The 21590-nt window shown below is 37.4% G+C and overlaps 1 protein-coding gene across 1 annotated transcript in view; it reads left to right on the top strand.

The window, feature by feature from the left end:
- The window catches only part of MYOM2 (myomesin 2), a 128059-nt gene extending 112366 nt beyond the window's left edge, over positions 1 to 15693 (top strand). Inside the window, exons 32-36 of the mRNA XM_018574917.1 lie at positions 7292 to 7455; positions 7589 to 7625; positions 7714 to 7736; positions 10916 to 10971; positions 15159 to 15693. Coding sequence (XP_018430419.1) covers positions 7292 to 7455; positions 7589 to 7625; positions 7714 to 7736; positions 10916 to 10971; positions 15159 to 15530 — 652 coding nt within the window. The 3' untranslated portion in view covers positions 15531 to 15693. The remainder of the gene's footprint in view (positions 1 to 7291; positions 7456 to 7588; positions 7626 to 7713; positions 7737 to 10915; positions 10972 to 15158) is intronic.
- Positions 15694 to 21590: the final 5897 nt, after the last annotated feature.

Raw genomic sequence — 21590 nt, 5'->3', positions numbered from 1 at the left:
AGCTCACTTTCCAGTTCAGCTATGTTGTCCTAGATTGCTCACTTCTACTGCCTTCTCCAAACTCTTCACCCTTTTGTGAAAAACCCTGTTAATGTTTAAGTTAAGTGCAAGGGTAATACAAGATATGATAGAAGCTGCTGTAGCTCACTGTCTGTTAATAGATAAGGCCAGCGGGGACCAACAGCTGTGATATAACTGTTAAATCTTAAAACATTACTCATCAAATATTACTTAGCTTGAGTATTTCTTGTGTTGTCATACATGTGTAAGTAATCTGTAGATCCCCCATCTGTTAGGGAAGTCTAACATCCCTTTGTAAACAACAATGGGGGCCCTTCCTAGTGATGGGTGAATCTGCCTGGGTTCGATTTTCCAAGGGTTTGGTGAACCTGAACTTAGAGGCAAATCCCATTGAAATCTATGGGGGCAAATCATGGTGTTAAATTCTGACCATTTTCTGATAGACAAACTACTTTATAAAAGGCATTGGAAGCTGGGTACTGACATGGGGGACATATACCAACAAAAAAAAAACCATACAGCTGAGAGTGGGTCTTTTCAGGTGGCTTCAAGGGCAATATTTAACATACACAAGTCCTTTTAAATAGCATGCATGATGGATGTAGTGATAGGGAACGGTACAATTTTTCACAAACAGTCTCAGCCATGGTGTACACTGGTAATGTATATTTGGCTGTGGAATTATTTTTTTTCTTTTTGAATTAGCTTAGGGAGGGGGGTTACATACAGCAGCAATATCCCAATCTGATTCATTTCAGTTTGGAAAAATGATTTTTTTTGTAGCCTTATGCAAAATTGTCCTTCCACTGGCCAATTTCTATCAACCTCTGATTAGGTATTAAGAGACTGCAGATGACACAGCAATTTAAAACTGACCAGCAGCAGGACATTTTTAACCACTTGCTGACCAGGGTGCTTACACCCCCTTTCTGTCCAGGCCATTTTTCAGTATTCAGAGGTGCGGTACTTTGACTGACATTTATTCTGTCATGCAACGCTGTACTGAAATTAATTTTATACAATTTTTTGGGGGACAGATAGAGCTTTCTTTTGGTGCTATTTAATCACCGCTGGGGTTTTTATTTTTTACTATATATCGAAGAAAGTACCGAAAAAAGTTTTCCCTTTATTATGTTATGAATGTCACATTGGGACCCCGAGATAAGCTGATGAAGCACAGATCTGCTTCACCAGCTTCTCTCTCGTTTCTGTACCTGAGAGTGGCAGAGGAATGTGGAAGTAATGTAGTAAACATCACTTCCTGCATTCAGAGACCATGGAGGAGAGCGGAGGGAGATCGTGTACTGAACGACGCCCACCCGCATACAGAAGACTCCTGTCCAGCCGTTTCTGACCGTTCGGCGGACGGAAGGTGGTTAAAGTGTATCTTAAGACAAAATTAAAAGATTTTGCAGTACATCTCTGCAATACATGTACATTTCCTGCGTTTATCCCTTTAATGTACAAGTACAGAAAACATCCTGTTGGTGTGCAAGAAATACACGCAGCCCTTAAAAGCCCTTAAATGACAGTGTAATCAGGGATAATAGGGCAAAATGTACTAGAGATAAGATTACCGACAGGTGTTTTATTGAACAAAAAAAGATACTGCAGAGGATACAGCAATCTAAAATTGGCTACTAGCCAGACAGTTTTAATAAGGGTTAATAAGTCTTACTAGTGCATTACACTAGTGAGTAGAATGTGAGTGATATAATGTGATGTGGTGCACACTGTTTTTGCACTTAGTCTCTTTTCTTTCAAATGATGCAGCAGCATGCCGCAAACAAAAGGCAGCTCCAAGAACAGGTGGTCAGTCCACTAAACTTTAAAAACATAAAAAATCCAGAATAGAAATGAAAACCCCAAAATACCACCCCTGAAACAAAAACTCCCTTTTGTTCAGAAAAAAAGCAGTTTAATCTAAAATAAAAACCCCAGCAACATAAAATAAAAACCAATATACCAGCCAAAATAAATAAAAAAACCAAAATACCAACCACTGAAACAAAAGCTTTTTTAAATGGAAGCCTTACAGGAAAAAAAAAGGCAGCCACAGGGTTGATTGCCCAAAGAGGTAATAATCAGAATTAAAGAGAATTATGATTTTTAAAAAATTCTCCCAGATAAATCACTGACACAGCATTCTCAAACTGGCAAGATTCACTGAACCTTACCCCTAGTCTCTTCAATAGTTGTTTAGATTGCTTGAATGAAGTACAACCACTGTATTTTACAATCTAATAGCAATAACAGATTTCAAAATCAGGTGGCTATGAAGTGCAGTCTGGAATTTCAGCATTTGGACCTGGCACAACCCAAGATTATTGTGAGAGACATACCAATGCCCTGGCCTAAAGGGTCACAAAACTTGAATTTATTTTTCTCTGTTAAATCATAAAACCCGAATTTCTTGCTTATAAACAGTAGCTCTTTTACTCTTATGATGAATTAGCTTCTATCTCTGTGTGCTTTTATGTTTTGTTCAGGGAAAAAACAAGCACTGTTGGTGATATTGATATCCGTGGTCAGTGGGGAAAGCAAAAACATGTACAGCCACTTCTCTAAATTAGTGATGACAAGCCTAAGGACACATACATATTCCAAATTAAATTAAATGCACATCTAGGATTTAACTTGACTGTAATGTAAAAAAGTCAGCTTCATATTAAATAATTAGAGCACATATTTTATGAAGTAAATAACAGACCTTCTAAATTGTAATGGGAATTACTTGTAATTACATACAATGATATGTAATACATATAAGATGTATGTGCAACGCATAATACAAAAATAAAAAATTATACAATTACTTTTGCTTTACATATATTGAGTTTACAAAATGTATCTATATTGAATTTCAAAATCTGATTGTTGTAAATTAACAACCCATAGCTACAGTAAGTTATGCAAATAACACAGTACAAATGTAGAGATTATATTGAGAAATAATTATGTATTATGGACTTTAAGCTCTTTAGGTTTAAAAAAAAGCATATACAATTCAAGTATAACACATTTTATGATTTTGTTACTGCAAAGTTGGAATCTATATTATTAAATGTGATTTAGGAGATCTACATTATTACCGACGAGAAAAAAGTATTTAGCGCCTCTGCCCTCTCCATGTCGTTTGTGACTAACCTCCCATTTTTGTCCTTTATTGGGCCTATTTCTTCCTTTCTCCCCTTTTTACTATTTATGTATTGACAAAAAATTGGGGGTTCTTTTTACTAAATGTGGCTGCCCAGACTACTAGTTTTACATCTTTTATTGCATTCTTTGTAGTTTTGGAATGCCAATACTGCCCCCTCCGTTTTATACTTAGTAAATGCCACTTTCTTTAATGTGTTGTTTTACCGTTTTAATTAGCATATTGGCTCCGTTTTTGATCTTTTATTTTTGTTACCCAACGGTATACACCTGGTAATAGCATTTTTTAAATTATTCTTGAAACAGTCCCACTTTTGGTCAATGTTTAGTTTATTAAATACGTTTACACATTTGATTTCACCCACTATATTGCGTAGTTTATCAAAGTTGGCCTTCCTGAAGGGTAAGCTTCTCGTCCAAACATCTCCCTTCCCTTTCTTGCACCCAATATTAAAAACAACCACCTTGTGATCACTATTACCCAGTGTCTCCCCGATTATAATATCCTCAAGTAACTCCGTATTATTGCTGATGATCAGATCTAGGATTGCATTTTTCCTAGTCGGGACCTCAACCATCTGATCCATGAAATAGAAAACAAGCCGCCTTTGCCGATTGGGAAGTTCCATTAGCCCAGTTGATGCTAGGGTAATTGAAGTCTCCATTACCACAACATTTCCCTGTTTCCCCGCTATTTGTATTTGGGATTGTAGGTGAGCCTCCTCCTCTTTCCCTATATTTGGAGGTTTATAACAGACACCCACAATAAGTTTACGGCTAAGGTCCGTTCTATATAGTTCTAGCCATAAAGATTGCACATTGTCTTCTCCACTTGTCGCCACGGATGTGCACACATACCCCCTCCCCTTCTTGCCAGCCTGTCCCTCCTGAATAAGTTGTACCCTTCTACGTTAGTAGCCCAATCGTGTGTGCTATCTAACCACATTTCTGCTATTCCCACTATATCGTAGTCCTTCTCGAGTAACATAACTTCAAGGTCTTCTATTTTATTTGCTAGACTTCTAGCATTGGTGAACATACATTTAATGTTTGTACTTTTACTGGTTAAAAGTTTGCTCCCCACTACTATTTTTAATTGTACCTGTGTTGTTGGTCCATTCCTACTTGCATCACCTTGGGCAATTAGATTTACTTTATTGACTACATTGAGTATTTTTTCTAAGTTGGCTTGATTTACAACTTTGACTTTGACAATGTTTGACTATGTTAAAAGGTAGAATTAAAAGGAAGAATTATAATTCTTTTTGGGTTTTTACTGTTATTTGTGGCTTCACTAGAAATACTGTATACAGAGGCATGTTTTTTTCATTTTAGGAGCAAATAGTTTTTTTAGCTGTACCTTATTAACCCTTTTACTGCCAGTGATGTATGCCTTACTGCACTGGCAATGGACCCCTGTGAACAGACTCACAGTTTGTTTAACAGACTCACATTCTATTTATCTTTGTAAAGCCGACTGTCAGCTTTACACTGAAAGCAATTCTGGCAACTTAACAGCTACCAAATCACCTCCAGGAGCCAATAAATGGAGTCCCCCTGCTACCTGGGCTTCACTGTCCCTCCTGCAGGAGAGAGACCATTTTATTTTACAAGGTCTGTGCTTTTAGGAAATGTATAATTCTGGGGGGGTTTAAGTTTTCAGGGCTAAAATGTGAATTATAACATCTTTAATATAGAAGAGCAAAAAACAAAATCATTTCCAGTGTTAATGAATCTACCCCAAAAAAAGGAAATTCCAACATCCCAACAAATACATAAAGCATAAAATAATTACTTTTTTGGAGACGACTATATTTCTCTTCTCTTCCAGCCAAGCAATACATTGCAATAGATTAGAGTGCCTTTTAAAAATCTCACACATGAGACTGAACTATTTATCCTTAAATACTTTAAAAAGAATCAATCAGCATCATGGCTGCTAAAAAAAAACTACCCATCACCTTTGCAAATTTCTTATAGTTAGAAAGTATTGTTAATGACATGTGCTCATGACTTCTACCACTAACTCTGCATGAACAAGGAGATCTGAGATCAGATGAAGCCCTCATGGATTAAATCATGTGTCCACATTAAGGGATTATTACACAAATGTATCTACTAAAACAGTATGCCCTTACTGGCATTTTTTGCAACATATTTCATGGGGTGGCACTGAAAATAGTCAAACGTCAGCAGATATTCTCATCCCCCATTTCTCAGGTCCCCCCCCCGTGGGTCATGTTTTCAACATTTTCTTTTATTAGGAACAGATATGTTGATCCAGTGTCACAAATGTAATCACTTTTGCAAGATTTCAATAATATACATTTTCAAGGTCTTTATAGCCGGTAACTAGGAAGCATTGATTTTTCAATACATTTTTATTTTTTCTGCTTTTCATTATTTGCCTGTTCCAGGCATATCCAGGAGGTAGGAGACATTAAAATGGATGATGTGGGTGCATCAACTATCTTTAAATTCTCCAAGACTGGATCTGTGGACAGCCAGTTAAAAATCTAGGCTACTCTGATCTGCCACCTGCCTCAGAAATACCTATACGGATTAACAGATTATCTTTATTTTTATTGACAAGCCTGCTATAGATGGTGATAGCAGTGATTTGCTGAGTTTATATTAACCTATTAATGCCGACGTTTTAACTTTTATTATTAGGCACATTTGGGTTTAGCTTATGTAGAAAACATTAGAAAATTAAATTAAGCATCTGTTTACAGAGTAACGTAGACCTTCATTTTTAAAGCATGCCTCAGTTATTTGAAAGTGCCTAACTTGAGCAATGTTCATTAATTTACAAGAGTCTGTAGTTTCTCATCTTCCAGGCTAATGATGGGTTCAGATTATCTCTTTCAAATCTGCCATTATTGCAATGCTAAATGCTGTACACAGCAGTGCCAATTAGAGAGGAAATGACTGCAGGGGTGACTCTTTGTTTTCAAGCAACAATTCTCTTTTTTTGTTGATTAACTCTAATGTGTCTAAAATGCAGTGATGTTTGAAGCTGATGTTCTTTAGATAGTTATCATTGTTTAAGGTTCCCATTTTCACTTCAAAAAGCAGCTTTACCTCTGTAAAAAAGAGCTATGATTGTAGAAATGGACCCCAAAATGATGGTCTATCAATATAATCATTTTGCAGAAAGTCTCTAGAAAATTACATTGGGAGCAGATCTGAATTTAGATTTCTGTCTTCAAGAGCAGTCCCTGTAAAAGGGTTCTTTTGCTGGAGCAGTCAAGCCTAATTTATTCTTCTTATCAAATTCAAAAGGTTAACTCAAGAATATGGCACTGATATTTTAGCACTGGATTGATACCAGTATTAGATAGCAAGATATCAATACCAGAGTCGATTAGTTGATATAGCAGCACAATCTGCCTTGGAAAGTTTGCAACCTATTCCCTGCCACATGCATTATTACATTGTTCAGCTATAGATGACAATGCTGTTCTCTCAATATCATCCTGTTCTTGGCTTAATATGCTGTCTTTTGCTGACCTGACAGTTTTAAGATCTTTTATGGTCCTTTCACCCTTACCAGTTCCAGTTTATCAAAATTGCAAAGTAGCTGTGGTCTGTACTATGGAAAATCAATGTACTGTTATTATGTGTCCATACTGGAAGAGGTTCAAGCACATAAAATTAGCAGTCCACTAGTTTAGGTAGTATGGTCTTATGTACAAATGTGGGCTGGTGTCTTTTATATATCAGGGCTGGTTTTTATCCCAGTGCAAACCTGCCAAAAGCAATAGAATGTTCTCCTGTGGCAATAAGATGGAACAGAAGTCTGACACAAACATTTTACATTTGGAGCTCATAAGATATGTAAGCATCAGGTGTGTGCCTAGTGTCTATCTAGTAATAAAATAAATAGTTTTGGGTGGACTTTATATTACATAAACAGGAAAAGGATTTTGATGAAAGTGGTAAACAAAATTGAAATGGATAAAAATTTAAAAACAAAGGCGTTTTAAAAACAAATAATATCTGCCGATATATTTGATATGACATGCAGCTGGCTAGTATACTTTTGTCCTTTAGTATTTAGAAAGAATATATGTGCAATACAGCTTATTTGTATGTGATTTCTCAACCACAGGGAGTCAAAGATTTCTTCAAGTGAGAAGATAAGAATCGGAGGCACAGATGAATATGCTTGGATGCAGATCTGTGAACCTACTGAGAAGGACAAAGGAAAATATACATTTGAAATATATGATGCTAAAACATCCCACAAGAGAACAGTTGATTTATCAGGACAAGGTAATCTCTTAGATACCCATGACAGTTTAAAGGATTTTCCAAGCTGTCTTTTCAAATAGAACCACAACTTCTGTTACTGCAATACTTGTTGTTGTCATAGCAACCAAATGACACATCTGCTTTTTAATTCCAGCTTTTGATGAAGCCTATACTGAATTCCAGAGACTCAAGTATGTTTGAAATTAATTATTTTGTGTGCAGGACATGATTTATTAAATATTTTATTAAACAATTTATTTTCCTACTTTTACCCCACAGGGCAGCAGCCTTTGCTGAGAAGAGTAAGTGCATATTATACTGTAATATAATGTACTGCCATACCCCATGGTATGTTTATTATTATAAATGTCCACACTGAGAGATTGACATGACCCATATTATGTTTACTATTATAATGAGGTATTTTCCTTTCTGTTAATCATTATCCATTTTACTCTAAAAATTGCATTATAGTTACTTCCTATCTCCTTGCAGTTTATTTGACTTCTACACATACTCATACATTGCCAAAAACAAAATACTGCATTATAGCAATAGTCTGAAAAAACTTTATAGTGGATTATCTTTGTTTACTTAAAATTACTGCAAATGAGCCAGGTTCAAGTACCTTGTACACATGTATATGAATTAGCTTCAAATGTATTCTCCAAATTAGTGCAATAATGAGCTTAAGGTCCTAATTGGTAAAAGTTGCTGCATTGCGCAATTTTGCCCTTATATTAATTAATAAAGGTTCATTAGCTATGCACAGTACATAATAAAACCATGAATAATGGTTTAAAAATAAGAGAGTAAATGAGAATTTAGGTTAAAAAAATACTGATTCCAAGCTTAATAAGATACCTGATCCATGTTTAGGCTTACCCAATTTGTATGTTTAAATGTAGGGTTGCACAGATACCAAGTACAGTACTCGGTACAAGTACGAGTACATGTACCGATACTTTTGAGCTCCAAGACTACACTAGAGAAAAATTAAAAAATTAGGAGGCAGCTGTCATGTGTAAGGAGCACACGGAGCTCCTAGGATTTGTGCACCTCTGTTTTAATGTACGATTTTGTTTTTATAAATATATATAAAGGGATGCACAGATACCAGTTTTGCGAGTACGAGTACTGGTACTTGCGAGTACTTACAAGTACGAGTACTGATACATTTTTGTTTATTGTAATGTGACAGTTTTTCTAAAACAATACAGACTAATGATTTCAGGACAGTGGTGGAGTGCCAGAGCCAGGTCCCAGCTGCAACCACTGCAACCCTAGTAGTTCTCATGAAAATTCCAAGTACCTGCACTGGTACTCGAAAAGTATCTGTGCATCCCTATTTAAATGTCTGTCAGACGTCCCAGGGAGCTAGTAGTGAGATGAGGAACCCACTGGCAATAAGCAGCTGACAGTCCAGAAACGCGGTACAAGTTTAGGGATAATCCAAGAGGGGTAGTCAATGTCCAATCCGGGTCGAGGCAGGCAGCGAAGGTTCAAAGGCGGAAGACGGTCCAAGGGTCGGTAATCGGGAAGGATACACAGGGGCAACGGCAATAGGAGGATCAGCAGGGAGGCTAGGTGTTCACCATAAGGTGGAATAACTCAGCAATAAGCCAGAGCTCAGGCCAGGTTTTTATAGCCAGGGGAGGTAGGACCACCCCCTGGTCACCGAGGCAACCAGGAGGCCTCCCTCCCCGGGAACCAATGGCAGGCGAGGAAGATGAAAGGTGTGTACTGGGAACCTCCCCCAGCAATGCTCACACCTGATAGCCAGATGATGCAAGAACGCTATGCTCCCGGGGATGCGCGTGCAGCCTGTGTACTGCGCATGCGCCCACGCCGCATGACCCACGCATGCGCACCTGCACCTCGGGCACCAGGTGTTCTACCGAGCTGAAGGGGAACCCGTGCCCTGCGCCGTGCCCGTGGTCCCTGAGTAGAGGTAACATCCCCTGCTTCCTGACAATGTCAGGGCTAGGGTGTGAACTTTATATTGAACTTTTCTCTTCTATAGGCTAAAAGAAATTAGAACCAGGCAAATTTGTGAATGACTGAAATACACGGGATCATTGGGTGCTGAGCCATCAATACTAATTAGGAATGATGTTGCTTTTTACTATGCACTGAAAGCCTTCCTTTACGAAACACAAATGCTTATATTTTATTTGTTAAAAACTCTAAAACCCTTGTTATATGCTTCAAAGTAAAATGGTTTCCACATATAAAATTGCTGTTTTAGGTACTAGGCATTCTAAAATAATAGACTTGTAGTAATGGTTGTGACGGATGGTCAGGTCCGAACCCACTGTACATCAATTACACAAGACTATACACAGTTCTGAACCAACCAAACCCTTACAAGGACTTTGTTATACCACTCCTCTCCTCACCCTGCACAGAGATTACCCAGCTCACAGGATAGCAATCTCAGGCCAGCAGACTGAGAGCGATCATCACTAGGGTTGGTTAACTCCACAGTTAGCCTTTTACACACCAACAGTAGCTGCTACCACGTGTTTTAACAGAAACATACACCATTTTCAGCAAATGTTGTGACAGATAAAAAACTTAAACAAAGCCTATGATAAGCCTGTGACAAATATAACAGCAGTGAAAATAAAAAGGGAATCAAATTAAGAATACTTAGCTTAAGATCAATCCCAAACTTGGCATGTGCGTGAATTATGGCTGGTCCAGGAGTGTTAATGTGGCTTGTCAGGCCTCTCACCATCGTAACCCACCCATGATTGATATGGGTGGATTTCTCTTGATGAGACACAGCTATTTATACACTTATTCAGACAATTCCTCCAGGTTCCAAAGTATGAACATTAGGTGATATGTTTTATGGCCAAAGTTGAACTAAAGGTCAGTTAGTTTGTTATGAAACCGGCAATCTCTCGCTGATGTTGTCAAGTGCTGGCTGTTGACTTTTCTTTAAGGATAGCCATAAAAAGGTTAGCAGGATATGCCTAGTACCTAATCACCTGGTACCTTATATGGGTGGATTTCTCTTGATGAGACACAGCTATTTATACACTTATTCAGACAATTCCTCCAGGTTCCAAAGTATGAACATTAGGTGATATGTTTTATGGCCAAAGTTGAACTAAAGGTCAGTTAGTTTGTTATGAAACCGGCAATCTCTCGCTGATGTTGTCAAGTGCTGGCTGTTGACTTTTCTTTAAGGATAGCCATAAAAAGGTTAGCAGGATATGCCTAGTACCTAATCACCTGGTGATTAGAGCTAAGGACTATGAAGATCACCGGCCCAGATTAGCAGATATCTGTTTTATTTGGAATGTTGAGATGACCTAAAGAAAATGTAACCCATCAGTGTTAGGACAGCATGTTGTGATTTGAACTAACAGTTTCAGCAAAATATGGCAAAGATGGAATGTACAAATTCATAGTCCGGTGCTATGACCTCATTACAGTGAAAATGATCAGTATGTTTGTTTTTGCCCTGCAGACCGTGGTAAAGTGATTGGTGGACTGCCTGATGTGGTAACTATAATGGAAGGCAAGGTAAGAAACCAATACCAAACATGTACTCGGGAGTCTGTTTAAACAGCCCCGATGCTGGCGACGTACACTGTACGTCGTCAGTCACGAAGGGGTTAATTTTTTAACTATTTTACTGTTTAATTTGACTCTAGCAGTATTGAGTATCAATAGAGTAGCAAGTAAACAAATAAAACATCCCTACATTTGCTACTACACACAAGGCAAAAAAAAACATTCTTGAAGGCCTGAAGCTTTCTCATAATATACATTGCTAAGGAGTCCAAAAACTTAGATGAACAAAAACCAAATCTTGCTCTGAGCTTTACCTTGACAGCCATTTGCTTTATTGTTCATATTAATTGTACTTTGCTGCTTGTACAATACAAGCATAATAAGTAGTAAAATACATATATTACATAAATAAAACATAGTTCTGAAATATTTTTAATAGATACTTCAAAGAGAAATCCAGGCAAACCGTTAAATGCACAGTTCAAATACCCATACATTTGCTGCATTACATCCCAAAATATTTGTCATTTTGTTCAGCTATTCTTCTGATACACACAGTTATGATGATCAGAATGATCACTCTGCTACTACCTAATTTCCTGGTCCAGCTTCACTCCTTTCTGGTTCAGCTTCACTCCTTTCTGGTTCAGCTGCTAGCTCATTGGACAGAGGTAATGTTGCTGATTCAGTGAAGTCGTCAGACTTGAGATAGAGAGCAAGGAAGCACCAAAGATTCAACTGTTTTTTCCACTTTTGGAACCTCTATATGTTTGTTATGTGTTCCTATTCACACAGCAAACCCAAAAATTATACAAAAAATATTTCTTACCTTTTAGATGTTTTTTTGCAACAGGTAACATGGCTGAATCAATGTTTTTTTTCTGCGCACCTGCACAGTGATCTGACCTTATAGAAAAACATAGGACTGAAATTTGAGGATTGTGTTTCTCTCATTAAACTTCATTAACATACAATGCAAACCCCTCACAATCCTAACATTACAAAGAAGGGGAAACCAAGTAGAAATTGTAACCGTTAAGAAGCCAAGAAACTCTAGTCCAAGCAATTCAAACCGCAAGAAGCTTATGGTATGTAAATGGGAACGTGTAACAAAAATAAATGAGGTGTTAATTTGGCTGCAAAAACTGGAAATACATTTTAACCGAGAAGCTGAATTGATAAATAATTAATTATTTGGGTCATATGCCTGACTGTGCAGTGTACCTCTTGTACATCATTTTCAAGATTGGATAGCCAAAATGAGAATTCTTTTGGTAGGCAAAAAGGTAAAATATGGTATAAAAATACAAAGTATTCCAGAGTCAAAACATTGCAATCATAATTATCTTAATATATGTATTACTACTGATTTTTTGTTTCATTCTTTGTTTATATTGGTTATTCAGTAACATACAGCATCAATTACTGCAACTAATGATCATTAGCATGAGGAACTAAGTTTTCAACATTTTGAGCTATACATTGACATTATTCATAAAAGCTGAAATGTTCTTCCATGCTTCTAAAATTTTTCTTGGCAGGAAAGTGTAGCAAGGGAAGGCCTGTTTTATTTGAAGTAGTGCAAGACTTGCTTTTAAATTATTTTGTACAATATATTGCCTTAAGGGGATTCTTGTAAGCATTCATAAAAGCTTTAAAGATATCAGCCGAGGCTTATTATACAACGTTAAAGAACATTGGACCTTTTGGTATTAACAAAGACAGAGCTAGAAGCAAATGGCATTAAAATGAAATGTCTGTAAGCTACAGAAAGGAACAATATATTAAACAAGCACACAAAGCACTCACAACCACCAAAATTCTTCCCCCTGCTATTAAGATGCTAAATAAATACTTTTATTTCAGACACACTTCATGCAGCATTAAGAAAAAGTGGAAAAAATAATGCACTCTTGAGTTATAAATATACTTGAAAACATACAGGGTGGACTAATCACTGTAAAAAGAGGCCATGGCTAAAAATGAAAACTGAATTAAAAATCAAACATGTGCCAATTTATACTTTTAATATGAAAATAACAGTATAACCCATTGAGTCTTATTTGGCACATTTAGGTGGGTACTCACTAAGCTGCCGAAGGCAGCCAAGTGAATGACCGAGCCGAAGTGAACTGAGCCGAACGCTGTTCAGCTATTCACTTCAGCCCCATACAGCTGATTTCAGCCATACATCGTTTAAAATCAGCTGTACATCAACTGGCTTCGGTCAGTCAAACATGCTCTGCATGATCGGCTGAGTTGAAGTGAAGAAGCCATTTGACTAAGCTGATCCAACATCTGGATCGGTTGAGCCGAACCTCCGGCAGTTCACTCTCTGCCATTCGCCCCTATTCTCATAGCATTCGGCTTGGTTACCCTGCTCGCTACCTCTGAGGTAGCAAGCAGAATAAAAAAATGTAAAAAGAAAAAAAACGATAAAAAGTTATGTAAATAAATGTAAAAAATATATAAACATTTAAGAAAATAATAAAAAACTGTAAAGAAAAAAAACAGCGTTAGGGGGACCACAAGTTAAAAAAAGCATGGTGTTCCCCCCTAAAGTTATACCAGGCCCTTTAGCTCTGGTAGGAATTTTAAGGAGGAACCCCACCCCCCAAAATGGTGGAAAAAACGTGGGGTCCCCCCTAAAATTCCCAACCAGGCCCTTGATTTGAGCACAGGCCTGGCAGGGTAGGAAAGGGGGGGTCGAGCGAATGGCCCCCCTCCTTGCCATACCAGGCCACATGCCCTCAGCACTGGGATGGTGCTTTTCCAGGGTTCCCTCTGAAAAACCACCTTGTTCCCGTGCCGATAGGGGTGAACGGCAGTGAGTGAACAGATGTTGGATCGGCTTAGTCGAATGGCTCCACCCAGTTGTTGTCATTTGCCGAGAAAATGGTCTGCTTTGGCAGACTGTTCTCCCTACTTCGGCTGTGGCTCAGCCGAGCTGAAGCATATGTGCGCGGCTTAGCTGAGTTGTTCGCCTGCCTTTAGCTGCTTTACAGGCTATAGTGAATAGCCCATATAGCTGCCCTTCAGTTCATCTGAACCGAAGGGCTCCGGTGGCCGAAGTGAGCCGAAGGATCAGCCCCAAAGCTACGGCTAGATCCTTAGATCCATAGTAAATAAGCTTCTTATTTTTTAGTTAAAATTTTAAAGGTGTTACAGAAAAAAATGTGAGAAAGGGAAGTGGGTGAAGCTTATAAATATAGAAGGGGATCAAGAATATCACTTAAAACATTGTAAAACCAACCCATTACACTCAACTAAGTAAAGTCATTTAAAGCAATGCAGTGGTCAGAAAGTTTTTTTGTTCACTGTTATGTATATTTTAAAGTGGAAGTTTCGCTATTTTATTACTTCATATAGAGTGGAGAATAATTAGGACTTCTCTGTATAGGAGTTCACAATTCTCCTCCTCTCACATCATGATTGCCAACTGCTGGCTGCCAGTGCACAAAAGGTTGCTAGACCTACACATTCACAGCCCTGTTGTTAGGGACAATAACACTATAGGAGAGCTGCACTCAGTGCTTTCACTGAAACTGGTTGCATGGATTAAGTGTGGAATTCTGTAAAATCTTACAAGGTTATTCACAAAAGGATGAAGAGTTTGGAGAAGGCAGGAGAAGTGAACAATCTAGGACAACATAGCTGATTTGGAAAGTGAGCTGAATTTGAGAATCTTTCCAAATCAGCTATTATGTCCTAGATTGTTCACTTCTCCTGCCTTATCCAAACTCTTCACCCTTTTGTGAATAACCCTGTTAATGTTTGGTACCCTTCATCCTTACCATTATATTGGGTCTAGTAAAATTGTGTTGCTCTAACTGTGAATTGTATACGTGCTCACTGCGGAACTAGATTTTCCATCTTACTCATTATTATAGATTCATATTCTCCTTTTACTGTCCAGTCGCAGGCTGGAGAAGGGACAGGATCTGTAAGTGTTATTTAACTACAGCAGAGAAAATCAGGTTTCCTGCTCTGCCAGACAGAACTGTACAGTGTGGCAGAGCTGCTTAAATCTTAGGACTGGATGTATAGAAACACAAATCCTGTGGCATTTAAAACAGCTCCCATACATGGAGTTCATATGTTTGCCTGGAATTCTAGATGAATAATAATCTGGTTATCTAACTAATCTAAATGTTTCACTCCATGTTTATAATATAACATTTTTGTTGAATTTTCAGACATTGAATCTTACTTCCACCGTCTTTGGAAATCCTGATCCAGAAGTGACTTGGCTGAAGAATGACAGAAATCTGGAGTTAAGTGACCATTTCATTTCCACGCTTGAACAAGGAAAGTATGTCAGCCTCACAATAAAAGATGTGTCTTCCGAGGACTCTGGAAAATATGGCCTCAACATTAGAAACAAGTATGGTGGTGAAACAGTGGATGTTACTGTAAGTGTATACAAATATGGTGACGATGTACCAGAAGTAAAACCTACTCAGGTGTCTAAACCTGCACCTGCACATGCTCCTGCACCCGCACCCGCCCCTGCACCAGAGAAAGCCAAGCCAGCAGCCCCCAAAGCAGGAAGGACAACCAGAAAGTAAATCTGTTAAAATACATAAGATATCAAAGTATATCTCCCTGGTTAATAGCATTAGTTTTGCTACATGTTTATAATGCAGACCTGCTGGCTTATTGCTCTTGTAATGTTCTACTTTTTAAAATTATAATAAAGCTATTTGCTGTGGAGTAAAGTAACAATGTTAAAAAAAGACCATAAATGTACTAGTTAGAAAATTTCAGATATTTATAGGTCATTAATAAATATACAACTGAGAAACCCCAAACCTTGCCAGCAGTGGACAAAATAGTACTTCAATTAAGTTCTTAAATATGCTGGATTAAGCTAAAGCCTTTAAAACAGGACTACATGATAAACCATTATGTTTCTGTGCTTAAAAGTTAGAAAACTGTAACTTGTAATATATTAATATCCCCAAATCCAAGTTAATTACTTATTTGGTTTCTGATGAAATTTTGATTTTCAAAAGACATGACATACATTTCAATTGCTAAAATGCTACCAGTATGATTCATTAAGTTATAATAGCAAGCTTCACATGCTTTGATGCTAGCTGCCATTGAATTACACAGTTGGCAGGAAATAAATCCTGACCCTCTGGAGGTAGTTTAAAAGTTTTGTAGTTTACAGATATCAACAGTCCAGCAAGAAGAAATCAGGCATCAACTTAATTGCAGTTTTGTCTACGGGAAAACTTTATAATCTTCTCCTCAGCTACCCAATTGTGTATGTTCTCAAAGTGAATTTAATTCAAAGGTTTAATTTATTCTTATCTGGTCTTAGTTTAATATAAAGCAGTGAAAAGCAGCACATAGCTTCCATGGAGTTTAGAAAATAAGCATAGCCCATAGCTAAGCTTACCAGATGTGTTATTGTCATATCAACCAATACAAATATCAGATTATGTTTATGAATGCATCATTGGAAATTAAACATTTCCCTGTATTGCACTGTCACTCGGCCATATTGGAATCACCTAATGTTGTTTTCCTTGCTTTGTGCTAATAAACTTAAATAGACACCTGTGCCTTTTTCTGCATTAAATCACTTTTATTTTCCTTGTCTTGTCCTTTTATCACTCATGCATGCTAATGTTCTACTTTACACATATATTGGCCACTCTTACTATGCACTTTACTTACAAATGATCTCCTTTTTTATGCTAGACAAATGTGACTTTAGGGGCTTGTACACCAGAAATCAAAATAATGATATTATATGCATTATCTGATAGAGCTACTGCTATAATTTACATCTACATATGTAAATGTTCCCAAATCTGTACAAAAGCTGAAATAGTTCACATTTACATAACGCTCTGTGGACTGTTGTTTTTCATTAGATACCAGTGGATGTAAAAAGGAAGCAGCAAAATGACAGTTGTTAGTTTCCTACTGAGGGATTACCAGACAGGGTGTGAGCTATGAGTTGGGAAAATGTATCTTTAAGTGAATTTGGTTTTATATTATCTACATTCTCCTAATCCTTTTTTTTAGATCAGTTTTTGAACCTTATCTGATTTGTGAATAACAGCACTTTAATGGAATATTAGACCAATGCAAATACACAATATTAGGGGAGAATTTAAGTTCTGCATTTCAGCAAAACACTAAAATTTCATGATGTATATTTTATTCAATGAATTATTTTATTTTTAAATAGTTAGCATTTCCTAAAATGGCTATTTTACAAATAGTGACTTCTCTGTTTTATGTAGCTTCATATAAACACTTCATATGTACATAAATGTTATCCGTATACTGGATTCAAGTACTAAGGACTAACGACAGAAATATATCAATAGATAGGCTTTCAAAGGATTTTCGGTTGGTATAGCTAACATGGTTAGGTATTATTCTATGCCCGCTAGGTCTGTGATCGCCATATAACTCTAGAATTTCAGATAAGTACAAAGTTGGATAAAAATAATCTAACTTTCTAACAATGCAAACAATGGTCTCCAACCATGTTTTGCCCCATGCATGAAACAACTATCACTTGACCTACTATGTCTTGTAAAAGTATCTGTTTTCTTGGCATTTAAAATTGGTAGTGCAAATCAAATTGTGTACTAGTCAGTTTAAAACCACTAAGGTTGTTGCTGTGGGAAGAGGTAAAAGAATAGCTATTTAAAGGACCGTATGTTATGGTTTTCCTTTTGTACTCATATGTCTTTTTCCTGATTTAGTTCTAGAACATAAATATTCATTATAATGTATTGCATATGCACATTTTAATTTTTTTTTAATCTATCGGCCTGTGCAGTGCTAGTAAGGGCTCAGTTGCCTATGAAAATAAAAGGCCCTTATACACCAGAGCCACCTACCTGCACACATGGCCCATTGATGCTAGGATGGTAAACTTCATAGAGCTTACCTTTTTATAAGCCTGTATATATTCTTTAACCAGTATAAATGGGACCCACTCCACATATCGTATTTTTTATATATTTTATATTATGGAATATACAGCAGGTTAAATGGGAGCACCCCAAATTTGCTTGGCATGCCCAAAACTAATAGAAGGGTGGGAAATTCCTACAAACAATTGCAGAGTGTGTAAATGACACTGGTCCAAGTAAACATAGGCTGGCCATATACTAATAGATTTTTTTAAATTCGGCCTGAGGGTTAACTGAAAAAAAAACTGATTCCTCCATCCACACTAAACAGCATGGATGAACAAATCTCCTACAGCCAGCTATTGTATTCAGCAGCTGCTGCCCCAGTGACTGTTGAATATCAGGACAGTGTCTGCACCTGACTGGATGCAGTCACTGTTTGTCCGAAAATTTCTAGACCAATTCCGTTGACAAAAGTTAATTGAAATATCGACTTTTGCTGAGCTGTGGGTTGCTGACTAGGACACTCATTGCTTACATTTTGGTTGGGTCATCAGGAACCAGCCAAAATTTATTCTGTTTATGGCCAGCTATATATAGCGAGCAGCCACAGGTGCACAGACGTTTTGGTATCTGCCTTTTCCCCTCCAGACATATAGACACGTAAGCTGCACACTGCTGTTTTCTTTATTGAACTGCCACAAGCTTTATTGGTTTCACATAGGTCAGACAGACATTTTCTCCCTCATCAGATATGACTCCAACCCTGATGCATTTCATCCAATGGGCTTAATGAAATCATTGATTAAGCCCATTGGGTGAAACATGTCAAAGGGCAAAGTCACGTCTGACAATAGAGAGAGTGCCTGTATGACCTATCTGGCACCAATAAAGCATGTTGCAGATGAGCAGAAAACACATCAGAGGATGACCTTGTTTGTTTGCCTAGAATCTATTGCAGTAAGATTTTACCACTAGACATCTAAAAATAAGGGTGACAGGGTCCTGCAGAGATCAAATGCAAATAAAATAAACTTTTTGGTGGCGTTATCCTGTAAACTGAATTAACAACATTCCCAAATGTTTTAGTTAAATCAGTGTATTATGTGGCGACTTACTTTGTTTGTACTTTTCAAACAGAAGCATTTAGTGACTGTGCCCATACACTTAAAGACCAGTGCAACATTATGGTTTCTTAATGAAGGGCTCCTCCTGAAAGACAAGAAAAATAGAATGAAAAAAGTGTGGGGGAATTTTTTTTTATCACACTCCCCCCCTATCTTCAATATACAATGGTCTATATTGGCAAATATTACTTGTCTCAGTCTAATTCTTCCAAAGAAGCCATAAATACAGTAGAACGCATCAGCTGACTCTTTACTCCAGCAGGGCTAAGTCATCACTTATTTTTTCAAAGGAACTACTAAATCTCCTCAAGTTTCCATATTGTAATGAGTATTTCAGAGCGGTTTCCTAGAAGTGGTTGAAGGGCATTATGGTAATCAGTGATCATGAGGACCATTTGCAATTACAGAGCTGAAATGCAATAATACGTCCTGATGCTCACTTCTCTTAGTAATGACAGTTTTAGTTAGCTAAATATATTCTCTGATAAACTGTATGCATTAATGTGCTTTTTTATTGTGTAATGGAAAAATGAATCAGTAGTGCTTCTCTTTTATAGGGATAGAATAATATGGATTTTTTTCTTTTGTATCCAATAAAGCCATGGAGCTTGTTAAGTCACTAGGATGTTTAGTTTAACATTGGTTTAAAATTCCCCTGCCCAACCTGCTTCTTGGGGCTGTATGCTGCTCTTTGGCACTTATTGTGTGGTCCTCAGAGCCTCTGCATAAGTAGTCTGTGCTTTGGTGCTTGCTCAAGCCAGTAAAGGAAACATATTTTATAGACTGGCTTATAGCAGTTAGGTTTATTATAACAGTTTGGTTTATTTCTTTTACACTATCTTTTTCTGTGCTGTCCATCAATTGTCTCTTTTTATGTTTTTTCCTCTGATCATCTCTGCTGGTTTTATAATGGATCTTGCTAAGAGAAATATCAAATGTGGCACAATTGGTTTTAAGGGGACTGCAGGTAGCACAAATGTGGGAGAACTGGTTTGTAAGGTGATCTCTAGCAGTCCCATGAAATGTGTTTACACTCTTTTAATGTCTAAGCATTCTCCTAGTCTCTGACAACTCATTTAACATGTTTTCTGTCTCTGACCATCTCTTGTAGCATGCCTGTAGTCTACCTGTAGCTATCTTCTATGGCATATCTTTAGGCCCCCTAAGTCAAGTAATTTCAAGTAAGGTTTAAAACAGCCAAAATGTTAACATTATTGATGTTTCTATTATGTACTTATTTCTTTAAATGTTGGCCAGTATCAGTGAGGTGATCATGTTCGATAATGGTAGATTTGTTTTTTCAATGGCCACCCTGATGCTTATTTTATGTTGTCATTCTGTTTATTTTCTTATTGTAATACTAAATGTCACATTGATCTCCTGCTGTTCTGGTTTGGATGGATAGTACAATCTTCACTGTACAAGAGCACGTGTATTTTTGAAGAACCCTACATACCTTTGTGTAACTGCCCCCCCCTTTAGGGAGCTGTACGGGCTATAGTGAATAGCCCGTTCAGCAGCCCTTCGGTTCTACTGAACCGAAGGGGTCCTGGGGCCGAAGCTAGCCGAAGGATCGGCTAGATCCTTCAGCTGCTTCGTGAATAGACCCCATAGTGGTGATGGCAACATCTGCAATAAACCTTTTACTGTAACCACGTAACAAGGACTAGAGACCACCTCCTAAAACTGGTGGAGAAAAGATTGAACCACAATGGGGCTTTTTTTTTCAGTTAGAACAGTTAAAAGGGTGGATATCTCAGACTCCTTTATTTTAAAGCAGGCTTTCAGAACCCAATTATCCCCCTGCCCATGGAGCCCCACATCCTCTTGAAGACTAGATCTGTGGTTTCACTGCCAGGCTCTCTTGCACCACTTTTAACCTCGGTAGCTAGACCATTTTTGCTATTTTTTTCCTTTTTTAATATTTTCACAGAGTTTGTAAAATACCCCACCAAACAATATATTTTCTGAAAACATTGGACTCATAGAATAAAAAGATGCTGCTACTGATTTTGCAGGTCACATAATTATTGTGCAAATGTTTATAAAACAATATTTTCAATAAAGATAAACTAAAATCATTATTAGCGCACACAAATACAACATAACTTACAAATTCCAACTAAATCTAAAAGATAAAACTGTATTGAGTTAATAAATATTTGTGAATTTTAAATTGTGCCTTTTTTGCAAAATGGTAAAAATAGAAGGTATGCAAATTTGTAAATAAGCAGCCTGCATTAAAAATCTGGAGGTTGGCCTCAAACCTATGTATTGTGGTAACTCCCAAACTGCAATGCCATGTATGCGCTGTGTTGATGTGTTATACAATTATGCAGACATAATATTTTATCTGCATGCAGCATTACAATGTGTGGTAATATGGTGCAACATGATGCCAAGGATAGAGTTAAATAAATGTAATTTTAAAAATAAGTTTTAAAAAGAAAAATAATGAGTACTACCGTGCCCTTTTTACCATGTACTTTTTCCTGTTTTATATCCCTCAGATGCACCGCTTCACAGGCATTTTTAAATGAAAGTCCATTAAAGAGAGAGCCCAAAATGCTGCACAGTGAGGAGGTGGTGCAAATAACCCAGTTGTCACAATTCC

This window comes from Nanorana parkeri, unplaced genomic scaffold (genome assembly GCF_000935625.1).
Source record: "Nanorana parkeri isolate BGI_ZX_2015 unplaced genomic scaffold, ASM93562v1 scaffold51, whole genome shotgun sequence".
NCBI lineage: Eukaryota > Metazoa > Chordata > Amphibia > Anura > Dicroglossidae > Nanorana > Nanorana parkeri.
The sequence above is the reverse complement of the archived record's forward strand: the minus strand, read 5'-3'. Positions and strand labels throughout refer to the sequence as shown.